General features: G+C 46.9%; 1 protein-coding gene across 1 annotated transcript; it reads right to left on the minus strand.

The window, feature by feature from the left end:
- Positions 1 to 3,318: 3,318 nt before the first annotated feature.
- T265_05674 (hypothetical protein) lies at positions 3,319 to 26,025 on the minus strand (the record flags this gene model as incomplete). Its single annotated transcript, XM_009170739.1, has 14 exons — positions 3,319 to 4,061; positions 4,852 to 5,070; positions 5,288 to 5,495; positions 9,958 to 10,158; positions 11,662 to 11,939; positions 14,147 to 14,377; positions 17,069 to 17,263; positions 19,146 to 19,294; positions 21,619 to 21,932; positions 23,536 to 23,734; positions 23,932 to 24,186; positions 25,175 to 25,265; positions 25,659 to 25,798; positions 25,881 to 26,025. 14 exons carry the CDS (start codon positions 26,023 to 26,025, stop codon positions 3,513 to 3,515), a joined length of 3,174 nt encoding a protein of 1,057 aa, XP_009169003.1.
- Positions 26,026 to 26,124: the final 99 nt, after the last annotated feature.

Genomic DNA, 26,124 nt, shown 5'->3' on the forward strand with positions numbered 1-26,124 from the left:
ATCTGGAAAAGATCCAGAAATTGCATATAAACAAAATATCAAGCCATCTTGGTAAAAAGCCGACGGACCACAAAAAATCGAACTTAATATCTACTCGAAGGGGCAGAAGCCAATTACAGCACCGCGGAAGAAAGAAAAACGTGGACATTGAAAAAAATTTGGAAAAAAGATATCTCAGTAACAACAGCGGTTTAAACAGATCAATAGAGCAGTTTTAAAGAAAATATTTGGAAGGAGAGCAAGAATATTCCAACCACGTGGATTTTAAAGTTCAGACAAGTCAACAACTTTTCATGCAAAGTGTGGCGAATGCAACAAGCACTGCACCGACTCAACCGGGAGGGAACTCTCTGGAGATCATCAATTCAGAATGGAAGATTCTAGTGTCTGGAGTACTATCAGACACCCAAGGGAGTTTCCAGAGTTATGGTAATTCATGACGAGCTCAATCAACCGACCCCTCGAACTGGACCAAGCAAGAGATGTCAAACTCACTCAAATAAGGCATAGATGGTAAGGCATCAGACGACAGAATCAGTCGCAAGGAAATTTGATGTTCAAAGTTCATCTGGACGTCCACCAATCAGAAGAGGAGTGAAGAATTCAATCAACAAGATTACTGACCAATCGTAATCGCAGATCAACTCTCCCCCCAAGAAACTCGTATGTAAACCAATTCATATCATTCAAACAACGCGCAACGTCCTGCTCTGGTCAGCTTCCCAACGATGTCACCTCAACTGGTGACAGAACTCAAGCAAGAGATGTCAAACTCACTCAAATAAGGCATAGATGGTAAGGCATCAGACGACAGAATCAGTCGCAAGGAAATTTGATGTTCAAAGTTCATCTGGACGTCCACCAATCAGAAGAGGAGTGAAGAATTCAATCAACAAGATTACTGACCAATCGTAATCGCAGATCAACTCTCCCCCCAAGAAACTCGTATGTAAACCAATTCATATCATTCAAACAACGCGCAACGTCCTGCTCGCCTCAAACCTTTTGTGTACACTGATAACTGGCTGATAAATCCAGATAAACACAGATTCCTTGACAGACGAAACCTTCGGATTCTCAGTGATCAACGACGTGGTGACCAGTTTGTAGCGTAGTTTTGGCAACAGACTATGCAGGTTGGCCATTCGACCTCAAGCAAGAAACCGCGTACTGAGCTCAGATAGGCGTTGGTCTATTCCGTCAATACGACTTTGCAACAACAAGTGATGGATTACGTTGGTGGCAGACACTGCATGTATGGTTGGTTTAGTAACGGTATTTTTCTCAGCTTACTTCTCGGTCTGAGCCTCCCAAGCTAGCGTTCACGTCAAAACAACCACCAAAGGTGCACGCCCAAAACGAAGTCGGGAACACTTGTACAGCGATCCATATATATAGCATAAGCGGTAATAACTTTCCGCAAATTCTGAAGAAGCATTCTGGGTGCGCCATTGGCAACCGGCATTCGGCCAATACTGGATCGTGATCGGCTGTTGGGTCCGGACTTTTGGCAAGCGTCCCGAGTTTGTGACCAATCTTGCGTGGGATGGGCTTCTCGTCCGTAGCGGCACCTGACTACGAGCGGTAAAGCGAGATCCGTGTGTAATTCCGCTTACCAGTTGGTCACTTGAAAAAGTAGACAAAAGCTTTAAGCCTTTCGATAGTCTTACTGTAGATAGTCGGTCGAAGATCGGACAGTGAGCATTGGTTGGTCTTGCAGCTTTAGGATATTGAAATGAGGTCGAAAGCGATCCATATACTCCAATCCTCATGAGGAAACAAACAGCGAATATCAACACCAACAGAGACGGACATTACAGAGTTCCGCAAACCCAATCGATAGTATCTTAACCAGCTTTAGTCCTTGGTTCTCGTTGCGATCTTCGTGAAGCATAACATAACTGAGTCCGAAAACGAGGGCTCACCAAACCGACTCAAAATTCCTGGTTTCCGTAGCTTTCAATGAACGAGTTCTACTTCACTGAGCACTATTCCAAAGGGTGATGAAATCCCACGACTTGCTTTGCCCTCCTTGGGGCTAATCAGGCGAGCTCGGTCGCAGTATTTCCGCGGATCTTTCGTTGGGGTTGAACGTGTGTTGCGATACTTAATCAATTTCAAATCAGCCTGACGCTGAGAGAACATTCAGTCAAGGTTCATCCGAAACCCTCGTCTATACGAAGCCTACAAGAGCATTCTTATGAGGTGTTTAGGCAATTTTCAAGTGAAATTTCAGTCGATACCACGTTGGTTAGGTTTATAGAAAGGTAGTCATCATCCGAAGATATCAGACTTCTTCAGATATACGATCATTGCTTTCTTCGTAGTAGCATGTACGTACTGAAACGGCCTGCAAGTGAGCATTAGACAGTGAGTAGGGGCCTTTCGCGCAGCCTTGTCTTGTCAAGGTGTTTGACGAGTGCACTACGTACGCCCTTGCACGTGTTTGTAAACCTTACAGGACACGGCCCGCAGCCCAACCTACTAGCGAGCCTCCTGTCAGTTCTCACCAAGACGGATCACCTAGCATTTCGAATCTGACCTCAGCATCTCGACTGATCCTCTCCAGGCTTGAGCAACTTGGTGGTATCCCGGCCCTCGTGTCTCCTTTTCGTTGGTATGGCTGCCAGGTACCGAAGAGGTGCTACAGCTGAACGACTGTTCATTTTATAGAGGAGAGATACAGCCGAGTCTTCCGTTGAAGCCAAACCAATTTCAACTGAACATGTTTCTCCAATCTCCCACAATTTTGTCACAAAGAGAAGAAAGGTGAACCCAGTGGTCAGCTGTTAGAAAGCTTTCAACAACAGTACCACTAAAAAAAGAAGGCTTGCGGAGTTGCTAGAAAGCACCAACTAAACAGTAACAGACTATTGGACAGGGAAGTAAACCTCTCATATGTAACTTGCTTACAAAAACTGAATATCCATCTTCTCCCTGAACGCGTCTTCCTGAACTTTCCTGGATATTCACTGACTGTTGCTCAAATGCAAGCAAATTCTACAAGGTGACTCCACAAATTCCGTAATAGATCTCTCTTTTCAAGAGACGCGAAGCGAATTTACGAGAAAACATGCTACTCGCGGGCCTCATCAGTAGTATCCACCGTTATACCAGTAGAGTCCCGTCAAAAAATATGCGCTGCGATATCCCAAATTGAAGAATATCATAAACGAGAGTCTCAAGTGGACACCAATGCGCTTCTCCATTCCCCGATACTACGGACAACAGGAAAAGTTACGAACAAACTTAGTCTGTGTATTGCGTACGCGTCATGGCTGGACAGACAGGTTGATGAGATTCTCCTCAGTACAAATGCGCGAAACGATGTGTGAACACACACACACAGGGAAAAGAAAAAAAACAAACGCAGTAAACGGGAACTGAACAAAAATGCATGGAAAATAAGGAAAAACTTGATTCTACATAGTCATCTGGGGGGGGGGGGGGTTCTCGGGGTAGTCATGGTAAATAAGTGTACGGAGATCCATAGCAAAAAGATGGACACGTCGCTAATCCAAACAATACGGGTTGTCCAATCGGAGTTCCAGCTCACTCTCTGAGTACTCCTCAACACTGGATAGACTAAGCGACGAAGAGGGGACGTCACGAGCAGGAAGGAAGATATTTTCATCCACATTCGTCAAGCGAGATCCCTCCGCAGTAACGTTCACATTCCGCGTCATATCAACGGGACTGCTACTCGGGAAGGGTACACTCAGCCTCGTCCAAGAGTTGTACTTGAAGCTGGGCCGCTCGTCTTTGCTGACGAGATGATCCAACTCGGACGATACAGTCCACGCCGTATGAGGTAGATGAGACATAGCACTGGTCGTCTTCGAAAAGTGTTCTCTGGAGTTGTCTGCAGATAGTTGATCCGCAATAATACTTTGGTTTTCGCGTTGAAGAAAACTAACCACATGGAGTTTACTTAGATCACGTGGTCTGCTTTCTGAAAGACTATCACCACGAATGTGTGGGTGAAGTGGTCCTGAGCAACGGCAGCAATTCCCATGGAACCGATGATTCCTTGGAAGGTGCAGATTGTGAAGTCGGTCCATCTGGGGAGATGAGAAAAAGCGCATTGTGGAAGAAGGGTTTACTTTTCTGATACTACAACTGTTCAACTGATTCGAAATGATTAAACAGATGAGAGTTGTCTAAAAGTTTATTTGTAATGCACTACTCATAAGGTTGCTGAGTCGACAGCCCACGACCACAGACGAGAGATTAAGCTGGGTTACAGATGAATCTGTCGAAATACCAAAATTAGTCTGCAAATAAGTGTATTTGTCTAAAGGTTATTTGATTGAGACGTTTCTGAATCCCAGGTCCTCAACGAGACTGAATTGGATAAGAACGCGTTGTTTACATGAAAGCTAAGCTTTGTGAGAGAAAATCGTACACCAAAATTGACAGAGTCACAGAGTCGATCCGAATTCACTGAGTCAAACTCATTTTTAAAAGTTATACGTCCCGCCTCTTCGAATCACGGGTGATGGCTAACGATCCAAGGCCACCAGAGAGCAATGATGATTCGAACACAATTACTTCATTGGACCACGATAAACTATCGATCATCATTAGAAAGATAGTCCAGTCCTTACAGCGCATGACTGCCATACTAACTAGGTTTAGGTTAGCAGCCTTCTCCCCGGGTTGGCTGTTTCAAGTGGATACGTTAAAGAGGGAGACAAACCATGAAATGTAGTGGTCAGAACGAGAGGAGAAGCGATCGACCTATTTTGACATCTCGGAAGCCTCATTCGCTGCACTGGTAGCGCGTGTACCATCCGGTCAACATTGAGTTTGTAGGTACAGTGAGGAACAGAAAGGAACAGGTTGGCGTACCTCATGCAGGTAGGATCGAAGTAGGCGAAAACGGGGCAGTACGAACTCACGAACCACGCCGAAGAGGAGTAGGATGAACGGGAACAGGAGCGAGGTGGCTCCGATTCGAGCGAATTCGGTCGTCCAGTTGAGCGCCAACAGGAGAAGTATGAAACCCATTTGGACAGCAACAAACGAGGCCAGAGCCGCCGATGGTAGGTGACGAAGGTATTCTCGATCCTTTGATGAAAAGAACACAAGGATGCAAAGTTTGGTGTTGGAGAATGATAGAGACACTCAAGTATTCCATCGCTTGATAACAACACGAGCACACTAAACCAGCGGTTGTCCATTTATGAGCAGTGACTTTATGACTTATCAGAACTTGCGAAAAACTACTAGACAATCCTTTGACCAATCAGAGTTGATCAGAATGAGTGGAAACATGAACACCTACCCTCCAGTGCTTGCGTCGCTTGAGCAGAGCCAACAGGCGACGGACGACCACCAGCTCACGGAGACCCATGATCCCCATGTACATGAACATCCCGTAGAGGGCACCCATTGGGATGAGGGCAAACAGTTGGGCTTCCACAATCACCGACAAAGCCACGAGTAAACCGATGACGAAACCAGTAAGCCGCTGTTCCACGCAACCAACAATGCTGTAAAGGAAGCAAGTCGGAACGTGTCAGAAACTAGGTGGNGGGGGGGGGGGGGGCAACGAGACTATGTACGAGATGAAACACCTGCATAGGAGAATTAAGCGTGTAGTAACTTCTCACCATTGCAGTATGCCTAAGCTCGGCCTGAACCTTCCACACTAACCTCTTCGACAAAAGTCCCCAGAGATGCAATACGTGTATTGAACGTCCAAAAACAGGTGAAAAACACATGGCGTGTCGTATTTAGTGTATGAGGCGACAACATTGTGAAAATTCCGACACCCTCTGGATGCAGCATTAGCAATCACACTCAGCGGTTACTGAATGATGATTGGCTGCTGGGTCCATAACTTCGGCCAATCAGAACTCGCTGTGATACTGGAACGACAAGCGATCCGAAATTCGGGCCAATTGCAGGTGGGTTAGGCCTAGCACGGCCTAACTTGGCCGTAGCAGTGCTCAACCGCGAGCGGTAAAGCAATCTTGGTGCGGAATTCCGCCTAACAACATCTATTATGGGAACCGTGGAAGTGTATGAAAACTGCTATTCCATACAGATTAGCAGGTGAGACACAAGTGGAAATGAACATTAAGTTGTGCAGCATATTTAGGTGGGTCAGCATGGCCGTCGCTATCAATCAACTTCTGAGAGAAGGGGCAGGCAAGATTTCTTGAATCAGACCGTGTTCCGCGGGACTGTGAAATCGAAGAGAACGAAACTGACTTTCCCAACGGACATGAGAAGTTGGACAAAGTAGGGGTTGTCAGCATGATCGGCTTTCGGATACGATAAGGCCAGACCAAAAGTCCGCAATTTCACAGAGATCTCATGATTTGAAGATAGTAACTGCGAAACTACTGATCGTTAGTCCGATTCATCTGACGTGTGTACCTGTTACCAATTGACTTCACTAATTTGTTTTAAAAGATTTTTTGCTTTCGATTATTGGTAGCGTGAGATTCAGCAACTGAGATTCCAATCCAAGTGGTTAGAGCGCGAATTTACAGACCGGAAGGTTCGTGGCTCAAACCCGACTTTGGTATTTCGAATTCCCCTGTCTAAGCTTGGGCAACCTGGCAGTATCCCAGTCACCCGTGCTTCTCTCTCGTAGCATGGCACCTGGGCACTTTTGTATCGTGGGGTGGCCGTCTATGGGGTTACGCCCTGCGCTGAGCCTGCCAGACTACGGGATAGGGAGAAGACAGAGAACTGGGGACACGGCTGTATTGCCAGGAGGAAAACATACAGAACGTCTGCGTTGATATATAGGATGACTAATTGGCCAAATATGGTCGTTCATTTGTTCGTTCCGTACAGCCAATGGTGGTGTTCCGGTCGTGAACAATTTCAGGCCCACTACGCTGGTCGTATGTTGCTAAGCCGTGTTTGGTGGGAGCCGCCAACTCACCTACTTTCCGGACGTGTCGAACCGATGGTGACCTTGGGGATGCGTCACTCTCCGTATATGTGCGTTTTCTTCTGTCTGGGCGCGCCCTGACAGGCACCGGGATGGTTCTACAGCTGAATGTGTCATTTCAACCTGTCAGTGAGGCCAAACCATACTGAAAAGCCGAGAGGCGCTGAACAACTGTTTCATCTTTGCTGCGAATCATTGTAGTGCGCACCTCACGAAACTCGGGGAGTTTCGAACCAGTAACCTTCCGACCAATGCTTGAACACTTAACTGTTTGGCCACAAGTGGATGACCAGTCAAACGACAGTTCAGGAATGATGAATCCGACGGGGGTGGGTAAACGAAACACATACTGAAGTGAACTTTGGGCGGATAGCTCGAAAGATAGCTGGTGAGGTTGGTTTTAACCGTGCTAGATCTCTACCTCATCCTCCTATAGTCTTACTTATCAATTTGCCAGCTGGTGCGTGTTACCAACACCGTTCTTGATAAATTCGGTGTAGTTAAACCCACCCATTCTATCCAAGATTCTCCACGTGGTTAGTGGCTCGCTGCTTGTGAATGAAAGTTGACTTTGATTTGCCTTCTATCATCATCAGTGCGGACATGGCCTTCTGCGGACAGATGATGTCAGGCGTCTTCAGGTTTTAGACCACCGATGCCTCAGAAGCGTGGCTGGTTCTGAATGGAGTCAGCATGACAGTAACGAGGTCATTAGAAAACGGGTATTTGGTTGAGCTGCAGACACTTCAATCCGAGAAAACATACAGCATCATCGACTACGATGGCTCGGTCATGTGCTACGCATGCCGAAACACTGTCTACCGAGACGAGGATGGCACAAACCGCGAGGTGGACAGCACGTGACTTGGCAGAAAGGCGTGAAAGGGATCACGAAGAGTTCAGGTGTTGTTGGTGTTGTACGCCTTTCAAGATGGAGTCCCCGTGTGCTTATCTCGAGACGTTGCAAGAAATGGCAGCTAATCGATGTCAGTGGCATTCGTGTTGTCAGTTTCTTCCCAGATTGTCTGATTGAGCGGTTGGAGGTGAAGGCACCTCAGAATGACATAGGCCAGCACTAGGTCCCCTCCCCCACCAACTCTTTTCCTCCTTTCACTGTAGGGCTTTTAACCTTATGGTTGTACGGCAGTGAAGCATCAGTGCCAACACTGATGTTGCTGTCTTTGATGATCATTATCATGATCAACTGCAAGCACCGTGTACTTGTCGTACAATGGTTGTAGCTGCCACAATTTCGCCCACCAATGATTAGGGGACGTGAGGTAGGTAGCTGCGCATTGGAGGTGGGAGCCGATAAATTAGTGCATAAATAGAGGGTTGTCAGCGGATTTTTAAGAGGAGACTGGGAAGGCAGTTATGCATTGAAGGCAATAGCTCGGATGCACGAGCGCGACTGGACCATGGCTGACAATGTCTCTAACAACTGATCAAGCCCGTCCCGGGGTCCCCATCCAAGGCGACGGCAATGACCAGCGCAGCTGAGTTTGGCGGTAATGGCTCTCATAATTCGTTGCCAAGTCATTGTTTGACCTCCCCTGGTTCGTTTCCACCTTTAGCGCAGTTGTGAGGAAGTCGTCCAGCTGGCGAACAGAGCACGTGGCCAAGCCGAGGTATGCACTTGGATTGCTGGCGGAGGTCTCCAAAAAAGGAGTGGCACATGGCGGAACGGGTCATAGAGTCAACTAAGTGGTGTCACACAAGTCTCTTTCGGACACAGAGTCTGGGGTTATGCAGTTGAATTTCAATCGCTTCTGCTGTTGATAGTAGCCTGGATCGTACCAATCGTGAAGACCCATAGGTGTCCAGCATTCGACATCATAGGCATGCTCCCCATCGATGACATGACTGGTTTCGGTCAACTCATTCGAACCCAAATTGCCACATATTAGTTTGCAAACTAAAATGATGGTAAGTGAGATTTGATGAACATCTGTGGTTCGAACCCAATGCAAGCAACTCGATTGCTCCTGTCTAGGCTCCCGTCACGAAGAGACTACACCTTACCGTAGTGTGGCGGTTTGTGTACCTCGGCGGCCCATTGAGCTATAACGGGGGGTGTCCCCAAGACACTCACAGAGTCTCGCATACCAGGTTGGTCTGACGAACACAGTCTCCTGGTCCTCCAGGTTAGGGGTTGGCGACTTGTTCCGTAGAAATGGTAATGCATTTGCATTTCCCGCCAAATACCGCTGCCTTGCGGTTAGGCTTTTGAGCCAGAGGCTTTGGTTGATGACCTAATCGTCCTCCTGTCTAAATGGGGGCGCACTGACAGTATCCCACCCTCGTACAACCATGACAGTTACAACTCTGATGATACTTTGATGTCTACGCTCGAGAAATCTGGCAGTATTACAGCTCTCGTGCTTCCTTCGGGTGGCGTGGAGGCTAAGCACCGTGAGAGTGTTACAGCTGCTTTTGATGGGACACCTTTCCTCTCAAAGAACGTACTACTACTCCCGTTGTATGGCAGAAAGCTAGATTAGTCACCCCCTCATTTGATGATCTTTGCAGCTTCTTTCGTTTGTAGCACACAGAAAGGTCACTGACGTAAAACTAAGCACCGAATCCCAAATTTAGGAGCCAAACTTCTGAGTTCTTACGGAGAGTCATCTCTAAAAGCCACATGATTGTCGCCCTTCTTAAATCACGCGAAACAAATTAAGGAATGCACTCGCATTCCGAAAATACGCTGACATGTAAAGTTCGCAGAAGAAATGCCAATATAGGCGAATGAATTTAAAGAATTCAACCCTAGTAAAGAGTTGCTGGGAGTAGGGTTAGGCTTTTCATGTAAAAGTCACAGAGTTAACTGGATGCTAACGTAAGGACCTCTGTCACGTGGCACCAACACGAATTCATGTAGCTATGGCCGGCGACATCAAGCGAGCCCAGAGAGGTCTTTCAAACGAGCGATCTGCCTGTCATGATGACCTTGGTTAATCTTGCACAGACAAATCCTGCCCACCTGTCACACTGAACTATTTCATAGGAAAGATTGAGAACTGGGCGAAAGGGCCCTCACTCACCGATGCGGTACACCAGGTGGAGTTCGCGTGTTCCACTTGGTCAAGGCGATCGCATGCGCGTTAGATCGGACAGCTGCTGGGGATAGGAATGGCCAGCCAAGAAGGGACGAAACGAGGGGCAAGACACACAACGTGACAGTCAGGTCTAGACTGAACAGACATGGTTTTCGCAGACGCCTTTCTGATTTCGCCACGGTGATTCTGTAGTTTGAATGTGTGTGAGGGTGGGACAAAATCAAGGAAACGTGAACTGTATCAGCTACATAGGGAAACCAGAGGAAATATGATCTTGACGTAGTTTACTAGGCTGAGTTCAACTGAGCAACATTCATTCACCTGTCACTAATTTGGCATGAGCGCTATTCCAATTACGATTAGGATCCTAGTGGAAAATAAGAAGAGAGGAAATCGATCACCTATTACATGGAGCATCTATTCCTTCACATTCATTCACCTGTCACTAATTTGGCATGGGCGTTATTCCAATTACGATTAGGATCCTGGTGGAAAATAAGAAGAGAGGAAGTCGATCGCCTATTACATGGAGCATCTATGCCTTCGAAACCAGAATAAAGTTGGTCACCCAGTTTAGCACTGCCTGGCAGCACCCGAATCAAGTTCTGAGAACTAGTAGAGTATTGAAAACTCTGACCGGATGTGTGGGAAACAGCCAACTTACCGGCTTAACATTCCAAACCCAAAAGACGTTAACAAAACGGTTTAACGTGTACATGGGGATCAAAATAGTGCATTCCCAAAGGTGGTGGCGGCTGGGCGATCACCATTGTGACTGATCGTGAGTTCCCCAAACCTCCTAATGGTAGTCACAAACGCCACGATTTACTTTGATCAGCACAAGCGAGATTCCCACCGACAATGTGTTGAAATACTGGCGAAAAGGAAGAAGGCCTCCGCTGCGGAGTTACAGGCTATTGGACAGGGAAGTAAAACTCTCATATGCATCTTGTTTCACGAAAACTGTGTATCCTTCTTCTCCTCGAACAGGTCTTCCTGAACTTGCCTGGATACTCATTGACGTAAACGAATGCTACAAAGCGATTCCACGAATTCCGTAACAAATCTCACTTTTCAGTAGACGAGAAGCGAACTTATGAGAAAACCACATGCTACTCACGTGCTTCATCAGTAGTATCCACCGTTACACTGGTAGCTCCCGGGTACAACCAACTGCCCATTCAACCGCGCACTAATGGAAACTCTCGATTTGGTGACGAGACGTTTGCTAGCCAGTTGCCAAGCTCGGAGATCAGCCAATGGAACTCATGTCATCTTCCATAGAGAAGCGTTCTTGATGACACAAAACCCCAAAAGGTCTAGAAATAAATGTTCCATTCCACATATGGGTCTTGCGTTTAGACGTCGTTCCGGTTACACCCAATGAAGCAACCGGACAAACACAAGCAACTCAACGTATACAACGTACTAGACCAGGGGTCGGGGTGGCTCACCGATTAGAGCGCGAATCAACTAACCGGAAGGTCCGTGGTTCGAACCCGACCTCTCGACTTGCCCTGTCTAGGCTTGCGAAACCTGGCAGTATCCCAGCGCTCGTGTTTCCTTTGGATGGCATATCAGCTAAGCACCAAAGGGTGTTACAACTGAATGATTATTAATACACACTTCAATCCGCAAAGTTTTGAACCATCCACATTTCGAAGGATTCCACACAGAAAAGCGACTCACCCGGACAGCATGGTATCCGTGGCTATTGCGGGCACAAGACAAGCAGCCAACAGAAACGCGAGGCCATGGAATTTGGGAGATCCCAAAAACTTTTGAGCTGCGTGTGTGACTTCCGAGGATGCCGAAATGGGAGAAGAGGTCACCACAAATAGGAAAGATCTATTGCCTGTAGGGATTTGTATGGTTGGTGCACGAATGCCGGGGAACAGTAGGGAATTGGCGCAGACGGTGATCGCGAGCCCGATTGGGACATTCAGATAACCGAATATGTTGCGTACCTGGAGAGAGGACAGAAGCAGGTAGCATGTAGGATGGCACAGTTGAAATGACAGTCGAACAGCGAAATACACTCATTTGCATACGTATTCGGGTTTGACGGGAGACTCAACAGGAACCCAACCTGTTCAATTTGAGTTCAAGCAGAAAATAAGGTTGACGGAAACTCGGAGGCCATACCTAACTGATGAGCCCCAAAGAGAATGGAACCGGTTGTGGGCTGTCGAACAGTTTTCAGCAACCCCATAAGTAGTGTATTACGACCAAATTCCCAAGTGTGTTGGCGTTACGTGTAAAAGGTCGAAAGTCCCCCTCGACTATAGAAATCGCTGCATTTTCAGGCGACTAAGGAATGGACGTTCGCTACAGCGATAACGACAGTAGACCATCCTGGAGGTGTCAATGAAGAAACGTCTGACGCATCGTTAGCCGCGTTTCGCAGAATCGGGAATCAGTGGATGTGACTACTGTTCTCGTCGGATGCAACAAAAGCAAACATTTATGCGTATTAGTGACCAAATTGTGTAGGTACGTCAAAAAACGTTCCCTTCGTTCCGATTCAAGGAGCCTTATTGTTGTACGTCGTGGAATTTCACACATTTTCCCTTTCGATGAGGTCAATAGTCAGAACATGACAGTGGATCAGCGGCCGATGACTGGTGTGTGCAAAATGAAACCACTTTTACAACCTATTCACCATAACTGTGCCGTGGTTATGTTTGAGGATAAGGGAAGTCGAACAAGGGAGCTACAGGTGCATAAACGGTCCCAAAAGGACTGGCAACCCGCAGATATCTACACGAAACAGCTAACAACGCCAACACGTGACCCTAAAGCTGGTGAAGTCGTTCGATTTCGTATCCACTTATCTATGTTGCCCATTGTTTTTGAACGTTGGTGCCAGTCGCTTGCCGATTGGTGGTCACGATTTATTTAGCTGGCTTACACAGTGCGCATGGTCCACACGACGTTTGGTCAACGAATGACCCAGGTGAGCTTGTGGATCAACGCAGTCGCACGTGACTGGCAAGCTGGTAGGATCGTGTCTAATGGTTCCATGGCTACTTTTTATTCAAAATGAGCTTCGAGAAAACGTTTCGTGTTGAGAAACCGATAACCACGAAGCTTCTCGGACTCAAAATAGGAAACATGCGTTTTTCTGGCGGTCAACAAGCAGAAAAAATAACACAGCCGGCAAATGACAATTTCTGCCTGTGCCAACCTCTTCAATACGCTTACAACGGTACTTCACTATGGATTGGGCAAGAACTCCTTTGTCAATGAACAAATTCGTGATTGCATGCACCAAAATCGCCTGGGTGTGTAGCTGTACGGAGGCCAGCCGTCCTTAATAATCGAACACCACATCATTTGGACGGATGTGTCACGTGCAAAACACGGGCCAAACGAAGGCATGCCCTGATTGGTCAGAGTGCCAGCCAATCCGAGTCAAGAACCTTTGACTCGACGCTTCTCGCCCCCTCACTGAGATCCTAGCACGACCTTGTGGAACACCTTGTGATTGTCCTATAAATACAGTTGTATTAATTTTTTTGTCCCCATAAAGGGCTGTCTAGACCTACTGTCCCTTTTTAACATACAATAGTGGGCGGAGCAGGAAGCCAATGGACCGATACAGAATTGCACTGTCGTTCAGCAAAACACAACAGTAGCGGACCTCCAAATTTTGTCACCCTCTTTCCTCCTGGTAGTCGTCCAAATATTCGGCCTCTGTTCAACTCTTAAGGTATATCGATCAATACTCAAAACCCGTACTTTTACATTTTCAGAATACAAATCATGCATGTGGTTTTTCGGACAATTGCCGGGGACAACAAGGCGTTCGCTGAATCACGAAACTAAGCAGCATTCGATCAGAAAAACAAAAGTAAACAAGCAGCACGAACAAAGTGCAAAAAGTTTGTGAACTCTGTATGCCCTTCTAATCAACATTTTTGATCATTTTCAAGTTGGCCAGAACGGAAAGTTTCAGCTGGAAAGTCAATTTTTCGATGGTTTATATCTGTGCTTATTCAAGTTGAATTTCTTGGGTTGTATGACACTCACGTATCAAAAAAGCGGGCGATTTTAATTTGTTCGGCTGGCCATACAATTAATTCCTTTTGCTACCCACGCTAGAATCACACAAAGAGATTAAATTTCCGTTGAACGAGCTACACTTAGAAAGTGCACGAAGGTATGTACTTACCGTGCGTCTGAAATAGCGACCACGTTTGATGGACTGAAGCCATAGGCAGATAAACATCATTAGGAAAGCCAAAAGTAGAGTGGTCACCGCCTTGGCATAATGATGTCCCAGCTGATCCTCTACTGTAGTCGTGAGTGCAGCCGTCCGCTGATGGGAGGTATTACTAGTGTTGAGCTGTTCCAAAGAGTTTTCGTGAGATGCGGTCGCCAGGGAAGCAGTGTTCAACAATTCCTACAGAGCCCAGCAGAGAGAGAGAGGTCAATCGCAGAGTTTTCGTGAGATGCGGTCGCCAGGGAAGCAGTGTTCAACAATTCCTACAGAGCCCAGCAGAGAGAGAGCAAGGTCAATCGCGTTTGAGATGGCAACAGGTTCTGCGCGCTACCCATCTCACCTATCCGTTGGCTTCTAAAACTGTTGAATAACGCCGTTATGGTGACACCAGGAATCAACAGACAAACAATTTTCGTTTCGAAGCATCTGTTACCTTCATCTTGTGTTAGTATACTTGTTGAATTGCTGTACTAATGTGACTGTTATCGCGTGCAAAGAGTTACGCGAACTCACACAGTGAAGGCAAAAGTCAGGTGTACCAATCTATGAGGGAACGACACGCCGGGCATTCACAGGTACCGTCCTTCTCCGGATGTGAAGAACAAGAACATTCTTGCACGGTTACTTCACATTCCATTCAAAAGAGTACTGCCATTAGTTAATATATGATATATATATATATATATGATGGAGGGAGCCTCCACACGTATGTAACTATCAGTCGGCATACCATCTTCCACAATCACTACCTGGACCAGCGAATAAAACTGCAGGGCCATCAGTCACCGAACAAACTTCTGGGACCCAATGCTCGAGTAAATTCGGAGAGGCAGTCACCTCACCCCTATGATGAGCAGATGCTGGGGGAACTAGACGAGACAAGAAATGGCGCTCATTACTTCATCCTCCGTGGGGCCGGTGTCCGAGATCTGGTCACGCACTTCCTAATCCCTACTTCATTCCTATTCGTATTATTGATCCAATTCCGAGGGATCTAATCGTTAAACTGTGTCTAAGAGGGTTGGCATTCATAAACGCGCACAACCGCGGTGTAACTGAGCGTTCAATTCTGGGTTGCTGTATGGGACATCTCTCAGCTGGATGAGGCAATAAGGATCGGTCCATATGAGACCCTATTTCACGAGATCGACCGGTTACGGCAACGGGTGCCAACCTTATGATCTACTTGAACCCAAATTGGACTGTTTTCGAGAACTACACTCATTTGCAAATCAATTTGGTTTTCACGGGAGACTCAATTGAATCTCTCGTTTATGCTGTCCTCCAGCTGAATGTGCTGCAGACAGGCCGCCTCATGATTGAGTTGGCACGATATTCGAGATATCGCAGTATATTTTCATAAAGGAAACGAGAGATTCAATTGAGTCTCCCGTGAAAACCAAATTGATTTACAAACGAGTGTAGTTCTCGAAAACAGTCCAATTTGGGTTCAAGTAGATCATAAGATTGACGGAAACTCGGGGACTGCTCCTACTTGATGAGTACCAAGAAGGGCGAAACCAGTCGTTGCCTGTCGAAGAATTTTCAGCGACCTTACGAGTAGTGTGTTACGTCTATGACTGAAAGCTCTTGGGAAGCCCACTAACGGATTAGTCCTTCTTTGGGATCCCCAGCTGAGCGCATTCTTAGAGTCTTTGTCAATCTTGTGTTCTACTTGAAGCCAAATTGTACGAAATTCGCCACAAATTTGGTCTTGACAGGACACTCAAATGAATCCCAGCTGAATCTTTCGTTTAGGACACTCCTCAACTGAACGTGATGAAAAAGGTCCGCCTGAGTTTTCAGTGGGTACAATATTCGAGTGTCCGGTGGTCTTGTGAGTAGTGTGTTCTGTCAAGAAAATTCCGCACCGAACATGAGGGGGCCTTTTTGAAGCAAGTCAAGCTGAAGGAAGAACACGACAAGCAAGAGGTCCAACTGAAGCCAACCCCTTAAAATAAAATTAGTGTTCAGATAAGTGTAGTTGACTGGATATTCTTCACGTTCACAAAATACAGATGAGGTTTTCTGAAATGGAACAATCCGACTTTAGATTACTGCAAGCGTCGATTTCATCCAGTATGTAAAATTTTGTGACCCGATCACAACTAGGACATATGCAGGGCCGGGAAGATTCGAACTTTCCAAATGTGTGGATTGCCCGACGTGTGAATTCTACTAAGACCACCCTTCCCCACTCCAGAACGAAGCTATTCCGGTCAGTCACAACTTTGGGAAATAGCTGTCAAAGAACCAAATTTCTGGTTCCCCGCTCGATTGTTGGAACAGAAAAGCGATTATCCATCACGCGACACTGTAAAACTCTAAGTTTCAAGTCTTTTAAAACATAATTTCAAGGATGACGATGAATTTTCAGCCACCTTATGAGTGGTGAATTACGAATTTTATCATTTTATCAGTAAATTCAAAGATCCATTGGTGTATTTCGAACCTCAAAACTCACAGGGCACCTCAGTCTGGAACGTCAGAAATTCCAAGGCAGGAGAGAAGAGCGTTTCCGAATATGAAAAAACAAAGCCTTCATGATGTGGATCACGCTTTTAGTAAGGATATGAAAGTGAACAGTTACGCAATCTGGCAGAAACGAATTGATTGACTTTGTGGAACCGATTATCAGCTAAGTGAACACGCACATCTCACATACGGGTCATATGATCGATTGACTCTTCGTAAAATGTTGCACAGTGTAGCTGTCGATAACGGTAACGCTGTCAACACCCAAGCTGTTGGTTCAATCTGTGAGTGAACTCCCTATTATCCGTCTACAACACTTTACACTCACTCAATCTCGTGTGGCATCGCTTTCGTGTTCAGATTAGCAACTAGTAAACAAAGCTGAGGTATGCTTACTCCAAACAGGTTTTTCATCGCTTTGAAAACGAAGTAGAACGAAACGAAAAAGTTGAACACTTCCTCAAGCGAACGACGGACTCGGAGAACCAACCAGCCGGCATTGGCGAGAACCGCTAGGAGGCCTAACACTGTCGTGTAGCAGGCGATTAGCAACCGCATCAGAAGAAATGGAACCTGATGGACATCGCACACCTGGAAAGTGGGATAAGATAAACAGGCTTGAACTGGCATAGCTGTCACAGCAACAAATCATGTCTTATTACTTGTTCATGGACAGCCCAAAATTATGAATTGTATAGGATAAAAACAGTGCAAATCAAGTTCAATTGTTGTATTCTTCCACCATGTAGTATGCTGGGTCGCTAGGCCTCTTTTCAACTCGAACCAGGAGCTTGCACTTCATCTCCTCTACTGTACGGAGGCCAGCCGTCCCTGATAACCGAACATCACATCATTTGGACGGATGAGTCACGTGCAGGACACGAACCAAATAAAGGTATGCCCAGATTGGTCAAAATGCCAGCCAATCCGGATCGAGAATATTTGACTCGATGCTTCTCGCCCCCTTACTAAGATTCTAGCACGACCTTGTGGAACACCCTGTGATTACCGTATAAATACAGTTGTAATAATTGTCCCACAAAGGGCTGTCTAGATCTACCGTGCCTTTTGATATGCCATAGTGGGCGGAGCAAGAAGCCAAGGGACCGATACCGGGTTGCACGATCGTTCACCAGGTCACAACACCTACCGAGAATTTCCTTCGAGATCACCATCATTCGTCCGCGGGGATTAGGGCTTTCGAAAAGCTCAAAAAACAAGAGAGATCGATAATATACCGCTTCAAAATCATTCTCCTGGTTGGCCAAACATGAGATAGTGGATGAGGACAGTCGCACGCTATTCATCACTCTGAGTATCATCAACATGTGGACGATCAAATCGACTGTTGAGCAGGTGATCCGGTTGGAAAGTCATTAACCCCTTATCAGGAAAGCACATCCCACCAAGAGCTCATCTCCAAAGAGCACACCTCTCTGAAAATCAAGTGGAATGCTTCATTTCGATTAGAAACCATAGTGCACCAAAATCTCCAGAGACCTCTTTGTGAAGGCCACTGTTCCAAGGAGAGTTCAAATTTCTCTCCTATTCGTGGTGGTTTGTTCTGTTACAAGAAACCAGCAGGTCAGTTCTATGACTAGAGTCAAAATAGGGTAGTTCGAGCTGTACCAAGAACACGAAACAAGGTTATGTGAGTAGCATGAACCCAACATCTGAACGAAGCTGTAAACGAACCTTTCTCTTGGTACTAGGACAACCACAGACTGGTCCTAAGGCGCATTGTGAAGCTGAGGATCACATACACTTGGTGTCATGGGCCTACCGATTAAGTCGGCGTCAAAGATCTGTTCATACACAAAAATTGAGTTTGAAATGACTCTTCATTGCTCAACCTAGTCCTCTGCTAAAACGCTAAGGAGGAATTCGGCTAAGAGAATCCAGTCGAATGATAACAGCTGTTGAAAACTATGGGCTGACCTCCTTATCTCTCTCTATCCAGAGCGAGTAACGTAAGACTAAAGTAAGGAGAGGAGAGTAAGAATGACGAAATGCTGAAGTCCCAAAGTTGAGAAAAACACACCATTCTCGTGAAATCACATATCTACTCAAAAGATCATTCAGCTGTAACATCCTTCCAGTGCCCAGCTACCACGCCACCCAAAAGAAGCACGAGGGCCGGGATACTGCCAGGCTGCATAGACAGGGGAAGGCGAGAGGCAGAGGTCGGGTTCGAACCTGCCGGTCGGTAAATCCGTGCTCTCAACACTGAGCCATCACGGTCTGTTCACGATCTCAGGCACTCTCCATTTCCGAAGATAGTGCTATGTGTGGTCCTCTTAGGAGGGCAGCTGTGTCAACAAACTTTCGTAACATCTTGGCAATATGAGCAAGGATATAAACTCCTCAGCTGCTCTCGTCATGAGTCAAATTTGATCTCGTCCATATGATAGAACCGAAAAATTGGGGAAAGTGTTCCCCTCAGGACACAATAATCATCGGTGTCAAAACTTACCAGCTTGATACACGTCTCTAAGATGAGCATCGGTCCGGTAATACCCACAATCAGTAGTGGCTGGCCACCCAGCACGGTGAACAGACATTGGGAAATTCCAGAGGCAAAGATACAAAGTGGGATGGAGAAATCCTCGGAGACGGTGGAATCTGGTACGAAGCGAAAGGAGTAGAAAAACAACGCGAATGTTAGTAGACGGTGAGGAAGAGGGGAGACAAAACGAACAAAGGTCGGGGATACATGTAACAACCCAAGGGAACAGCTGATACTTTCCTCGTGGTTCCTAGACTGCTGCAGCCTACAAGAAAAAACAAATGATAATATGCTGTCAATCAATATGTATGGAGTGTATGCAAAGTGTAAAGTGCTACTGCAAGAATGGGTGGGCTCGAACCCTAACCTCATGCTTGCGGATGAACCGATTGGGATAGTAGAGAAATTTGTTCACCTGGGCAGCTGTATCAGTCCCGGTGGTCTCGCGAAAGATGATATTTCCATCCCGATTTGGGGAGGCCAGAGCAGCTTTTGCGAACCTACGTCACCTGTGGCGTAGGCGTGACATCAGCTTCTCTGTCAAGGGTCGAGTGTACAATGCTGCGGTGCGCTCCATATTACTATATGGATCAGAAACATGGCCGCTGCGCGCCGAGGACGTCAAAAGACTTTCAGTGTTTAACCATCGATGTCTTCGGAGCATTGTCCGAGTCTGGTTGGAACACCGGATCACAAATGCTGAAGTTCGTCTAATGGTATCTGGAAGAAATAACTCACCCACGATAGATGAACTGATCACACTGCACAGGTTGCGCTGGCTTGGCTACGTGTCGCGTATGCCAGTCGACCGACTTCCTCGAAGGGCTCTTTTCACACAACCACGTGAAGGGTTGGAGAGAGCCAGAGGCGGTTAAACAATGACTTGGCAGCGAAGTATAAATCCACATCAATGGTTAGAGACATAATCAGACATAGCTCAGTCACGCCCTCAATGGCGCCCATGCATCTAAGCTATTGCCTTCAATGCATAGCTCCATTCCCAATCCCTATCCTTGATATGAATATCAAGAATGTCTAAAATCCAAGAGAGAGAACGCATAAATCTTTGCATACGGAGACAAGAGAGACGGAAGGGAAGCATGCTACTCCACGAAGGATTCGATCGACCGACACATCGAAATGGATCCGACCCAATTTACGCACCGCGATGTGCGAACGACTAATATCTCGACCTGGATACTCAACGAGAGGCGAATATCGGATTAACAAACCAGATCACGATCGACCGACAAATCGAAATGGATCCGATCCAATTTACGCACCGCGACGTGGAAACGACTAATATCTCGACCTGCATACTCAACGAGAGCCGAATATCGGATTAACAAACCAGATCGACAAAGGTCACAAACTAGGACAGAGGTCACGCCAGCACCGAACAGAGTACGAGAGCTGGGAAGGTCATGCTCAAAGGTCACGTGGTTATCTGCTGTAGTAGCTACTTCGGTGTGTGAGGTTGCGCGTGCGAATGTCCGTCCGTCGTTCCACCATCTATATGGTGCGTGGTCGATTGATTGGCTCGCGTGAGCGTTGTGGGTTGACTGGATAGTGACTCAGGTGTTTGCTGATCCCCCACGAAAGCGGTCCGAGTTGGCCGCGTGTACACAATACACCCGTGTCCGTACTTACGTGTTTTTCTGACCCAATATGAATTGCAATATCTACCAATCAAGACAGAATAACAGACCAACCGATGGAACCGCCCGACCGAACAACCAATCGTGATCGAAGGTCAGCCTCAGCTAGCAGCACATCCGCAACGACACTCAACGCACAACCAGCAACCTATCGCTACGATCCCCAGTAACGCAATGATGATGTCAGCTCGATTGGTGATGGAACGTTTGCAATCAAATCGCGCAGCTCAGGGAACAAACCAACGACATTTGTTGAACTGTGCAAAGAACGCCCTTTCGATCAACCGGGGCAATTTCCAAAAGCGTACACACAATCAAACACACATGTAGTTAACCGGTACCAGGATGGCTTAACGCCCTCGTACAAGCACATGCGTTACGGGGGCCGAGCGAAGAATGCGCCTTTCATCGGTCAAATAAAAGTGCCACTTGACTCCAGTTGGAGCTCTGAAAACGAAGCGCGCCCTTATCAAGGAAACCGAGCGTAGAATGGCATGTCCTCGCTCAGCCAATATGTTCAACAAATCGGTGATATGAAGATCAAGAGATAACGAGTGAGACGTGTGCTTTCCGTAAAAAAAAATAGACCTTAAGCTCATCAAACTGTCCCGACAAGCAAACATGTTCATGAGGCACGGACTATGGGACATCTTTCACACCCTTCGATAAAGAGACTGTGTCATATTCAACCCATCCCTGGTATTCCTCATCAACAAACCGAGCTGGCAGCGAGAAATGAAGATGCGAATGCCAGCGGGAAAAAAAAAATTGGGAAAACTTACTCAGCAGTGCTCCGAATGTTAAAGCAGGCGCCAAAACCACGAAATACAAGAAGATGACAGTGGAAAACAAGGAGCCCACTGCGGCACAATCACCTGATCCGAATGGTTCGACCAGGTCGGAGTAGAAGCGATGTCGATAGGCCACAAAGTCGGTACACAGCGCTGAGCCGAACCGAAAATTACAGTGTGAAGTTAAGAAACCCTGCGTCCAAGTGCCGCAGGTGCATGTGCAATGGGACGGCACGATGGGACGGTCATCGTCTGAACCGCAAGAAGATGATAAGGATTCATAGGAGGGGCGCGGAATCTTTCGACTGTAAAGTTGAATCAAAAGCGGACAGAAGAATGCATAAACACCTTTTCAATTTGCTCACAGAGTCCAAACTCATCTTTTGCTTCAATAATCAAAAGTCAAGCACTTAACAGGCATTAAACGTTGTCCAATTTTGCATAGGGAAAACATAACCATTGAAGAAACCAGAATACAACTACGGGGGCGCTGTTAACAAATGATAAGGTTCTTGTTATCGCCTCCCTCCTTAGAGGCCTACGACAGATTCTAGTGAAATGCACTCATTTGCAAACAAACTTGGTTTTGCGAGAAACTCATCTGGAGCTCAGCTGAATCTCTCGTCTGTGATGTCCTCAGACAACTGAATGTGCTGCACCAGGCCGCCACGATATTCGAGATAGCGCGATACATGTATGTACTACTCATAAAATTGCTAAGAATTCTTCGACAGCCCACGACCGTTTTCACCCTTCTTGATGATGCATTGCAATATCTCGAATACCATACCAACCGAGGCGGCCTGGTGCATTGCTTAGAAATTGCTTAGAAACATCATAAACGAGAGATTCAGCTGGGTTCCAGGTGAGTTTCGCGCAAAACCAAATTAGTTTGCAAATGAGTGTAGTTCGCCAATTTCGTGCAATTTGGTGCCAAGTAGAACATAGGGCTGACGGAAACTCGGGCACTGAGCCCGACGAATGGTGAAACCGGTCGTGGGCTGTCGAAGGATTTTCAGCAACCTTAGGAGTAGCGCATTACGAGCATACAGAACCAAGTGTTTTGAATTATAAGGTAAATCTGGCCTACGTAAACCTAACTGGATACATGAGAGTAAAGGCCTGGCAGAGGAAACCAGTAGAAGCTAAGTCAAGAGACTTCATGTGAATTTTTAGCGCACAAAAATTATGGCGATGTTTGAAACTTGGAAATATGGCAGGCTATAGACCGAAGCCTCTTCTCAGACGGAACTGATAGAATCGTCCAGAAGGAGCCCTATAGAGTAGCGGTAACACGTCTGACTGATGTCTGGAGTTCATATCGCGACATACACTGCTGATGAGCTCTAATTAGAGCAAGATTCGAGCCCAGCGATTTTTCTGTTTCGTGAGCACAGGCCAAACGGTGCACGCCAGGAGGAATGTTCGAACAAGCGAGATGTGAACGCAACTATGTTGCACTCCTCTTCTACTTTATAAGTGGAAAGTGGTGTGATAATCAGGAGTCCTATTCGCAGATGTACGCAAGCTTCGAAGCTCCAAAAGAGGTCATCATACATCTCATACTTGAAGATGTTTCCAGAAGGTCACGCGCCCGCCTGTTCAGTGGAAACAGTTACATAGCTTGACGAATTCGTCAACCAGTTCCGCTCCACCCAACCTATTTTACTTGCCTCATGACCGCTGATTCCGGTCTCGCATTGCGGCAGTCCAAGCACTGTAACCCGAGGTGAAGACGGCGTATGTTTTGCTACTAAAGTCATCGACGCCCGAAGATGATCGGGGCCCGATTCATAAGCATAGGATATGTGCTGATCACCTGTAGATCATTCATTTTAAGTACCCAATTAGTCAATTAGCAGTGATGAGCACCACAGTCTGAGGGATGACCTCCACAGACACACTCACCGATGAACACAATCCGAGCGTTCGGAACACGCCAGGAGGGACGCTGTGGGACAGCATCTATCAACAAGTTCTCCGGGTGGATGAAGACTGCAATCCACACGAGTCTCACTTGTGGCTCGCGGAACGTTTTTCAAGTGATCTGGCGACAACTGTTTACGTCGAACCGCGGCAGCTGCCTCAAGAGGGTGAAACGATCGGCCTAAAAGTACAAATGCGAGAAACAACACTAGAAGTGAGCGCAAAGAATTCAAGGCGTTCATTTAGTGATCCGTTCCAAGTGGCTCAGCTCTGGAACGAGAGCGTCCATATCCACGGCACCATTAGCAAGTTTTGACTAAAGAGTGACTCTAGTAAGGAGGACTGTGGCGGGATCTTGAAAAACCATATCCAAAAAACAGCAGCATACAGAAAGCAGACTGAACGATAAATTAAAAGAAGTCCTTCTGGGATAAGCACTTTTGGAAGACAATAATCGTTCAGGTGTAACACGCTTTCGGTGCCTAACTGCTATGCCATCCAAATGAAGCACGGGGGCCGGGATACTGCCAGGTTGCCAAAGCCTAGACAGGGGTAGTCGAGAGTCAAAGGTCGGGTTCGAACGACAAACCTTCCGGTCAGTAAATTCGCGCTCTAACCACTTGAGCCATCCTCCTCACCAGCGAGGATGAAACAACTCTACAAGGGTTCTTTGGCACGAAAGCTCTGTTGTAAACTGGGTTCGAGATAGCTCAGTGGTTGAAGGCGTCCGCTCAAGGGTCAGAAGGTCCTGACCTCAGCGTCTCGACTGCTCCTGTCTAGGCTTCAGCGAGCCGGCAGTACCCCAGCCCTCGCGCCTCAGTAAACCTGAGGCGAAATTTACTAGCAGTTGCCCAAGACACGTTAATTAAGACGCAAAACACCGGGCACTATGTGCACAAACTTGCTTACTCAGACCTTGTGATAAGCACGGCACTGGTCATCAGGTCGATTTTGCACAGTTCACGTAGGTCTGTTTTACAAGTGTCGTCTTTTTTCATCTCGCTGTATGGAGACAGGAACAGAGATGTTACTGCGTCACGATATTCAAAATGGACAGCGAACGGATCAGAAAAGGACGTTCTTGCCAAATACACATCATACCTCATTCGTTCCTTTCACCTGATTCCTACATTTAGCCTCCCCGAAACGTTAGTGCGCCATAACAGTGTGTGGCCGATCAACCACTGATGGGGTTCCGAAGTGGATGACCATCAAACTGAAACGCTGATGCAAGTGGTTGTACTAATCACACAAAACTACGTAGAGTAAACGGGGGGAAAGGACTACAGCACAAACGAGCACAGAGTAAGGAAACGGGTGAAAAACCCATTACGTAAAGCATCCTTAGCAGGGGAAACGTCAACTCGGACAGGAACCACATTCTGCCCCAAAATCACGTTGGTATTGCGTCGAGATTTGGGAATTTTCAGAGGAGATTTCATTCGGTAAGTGAAGCCAATCCATGTGGGAATCCCGAGAAGCTACGTACACCTGTTTCATCCCTGTTGGGATTCAACAGCAATGCGCATCTCACGACCTCGTGGCTAACCGTTCGGCCACGGGCGGTTGAATCTCTCTTCTTTCAGCTGTAGCACCATTTCGGTGCCTAACTGCCATGCACCCGAAGGTTGCACGAGGGCTGAGATCCTGTCAAGTTGTCCAAACCTAGACGGGGGAAGTCGAGAGGCGGAGGTCGGGTCCAAACCATGGACCTTCCGGTCAGTAAATTCGCGATCTAACCACTTGGGCCATCTCACCCCGGTTGAATCGCTCGAGACCGGAAGGGAGATCAGGACGCCCGAAGTTGCATGAGATGCTGGTAATTCCAAATGAGGGTGAACAAGTTGCATGGTGTTTTCGAAAAAGTTTGATGACAATCGGTAGATTTATTGCTGGGCAACGTTTCGCTTTTGACACAAAAGCCTAGTCAGGCCAAGTGACTAGGTTGGTCGAGGGTTGTGGCGGAAGGAGAACAAATCACCTAAGTCAAGCTAAATCTTTGTTGGATGTCGGCCAAGGAATTTTTATGTGTTAGATTGGGCCGATGGGGAAACCTACATGTGTTTGGGTCCAGCCTAGGGTTTGGTTCTTCTGATTCGGTCCACCTGATGATCCCTCTTGAACACCATTTGAACTTTCTGTCCATCTGAGCTAGTGCTACGGTAGTTGTGTAAGGAAGAGGGATTCCGTGGACTTTGGTCGAGTTGGGATTTCCACCCCCACCTCCCTGTTTTTGCTAGTGATTCTACGAGAATTGACAACCTCACACAGTCACTCGTCGATTCGGCTTATCTAAGACCACTTTCCATTCAACCGTCAGTTCCCACCCTCTATTCTGTTCACGCTGTAATGCTTGGTAATTTCCACCGCCTCGGCTATCAACCTCTGTGGTGTGAATCGCAGTCCCTGTCTTAAAACTTCCACTTTCTCAAAATCTATTCTATGCCTTATGTCTAAGGCATGTACTGCCATCGCTGAGTTTTCGGCCGGCGTTTGGTATTCTTCTGCATTCCTTGGTGGTTTGTTTACCCTTCTATTATACTCACCAACTCTGGTGTGCAATTCTCTGAC

The sequence above is a fragment of the Opisthorchis viverrini genome (assembly GCF_000715545.1).
Source record: "Opisthorchis viverrini unplaced genomic scaffold opera_v5_111, whole genome shotgun sequence".
In the NCBI taxonomy this organism is placed as follows: Eukaryota; Metazoa; Platyhelminthes; class Trematoda; order Opisthorchiida; family Opisthorchiidae; genus Opisthorchis; species Opisthorchis viverrini.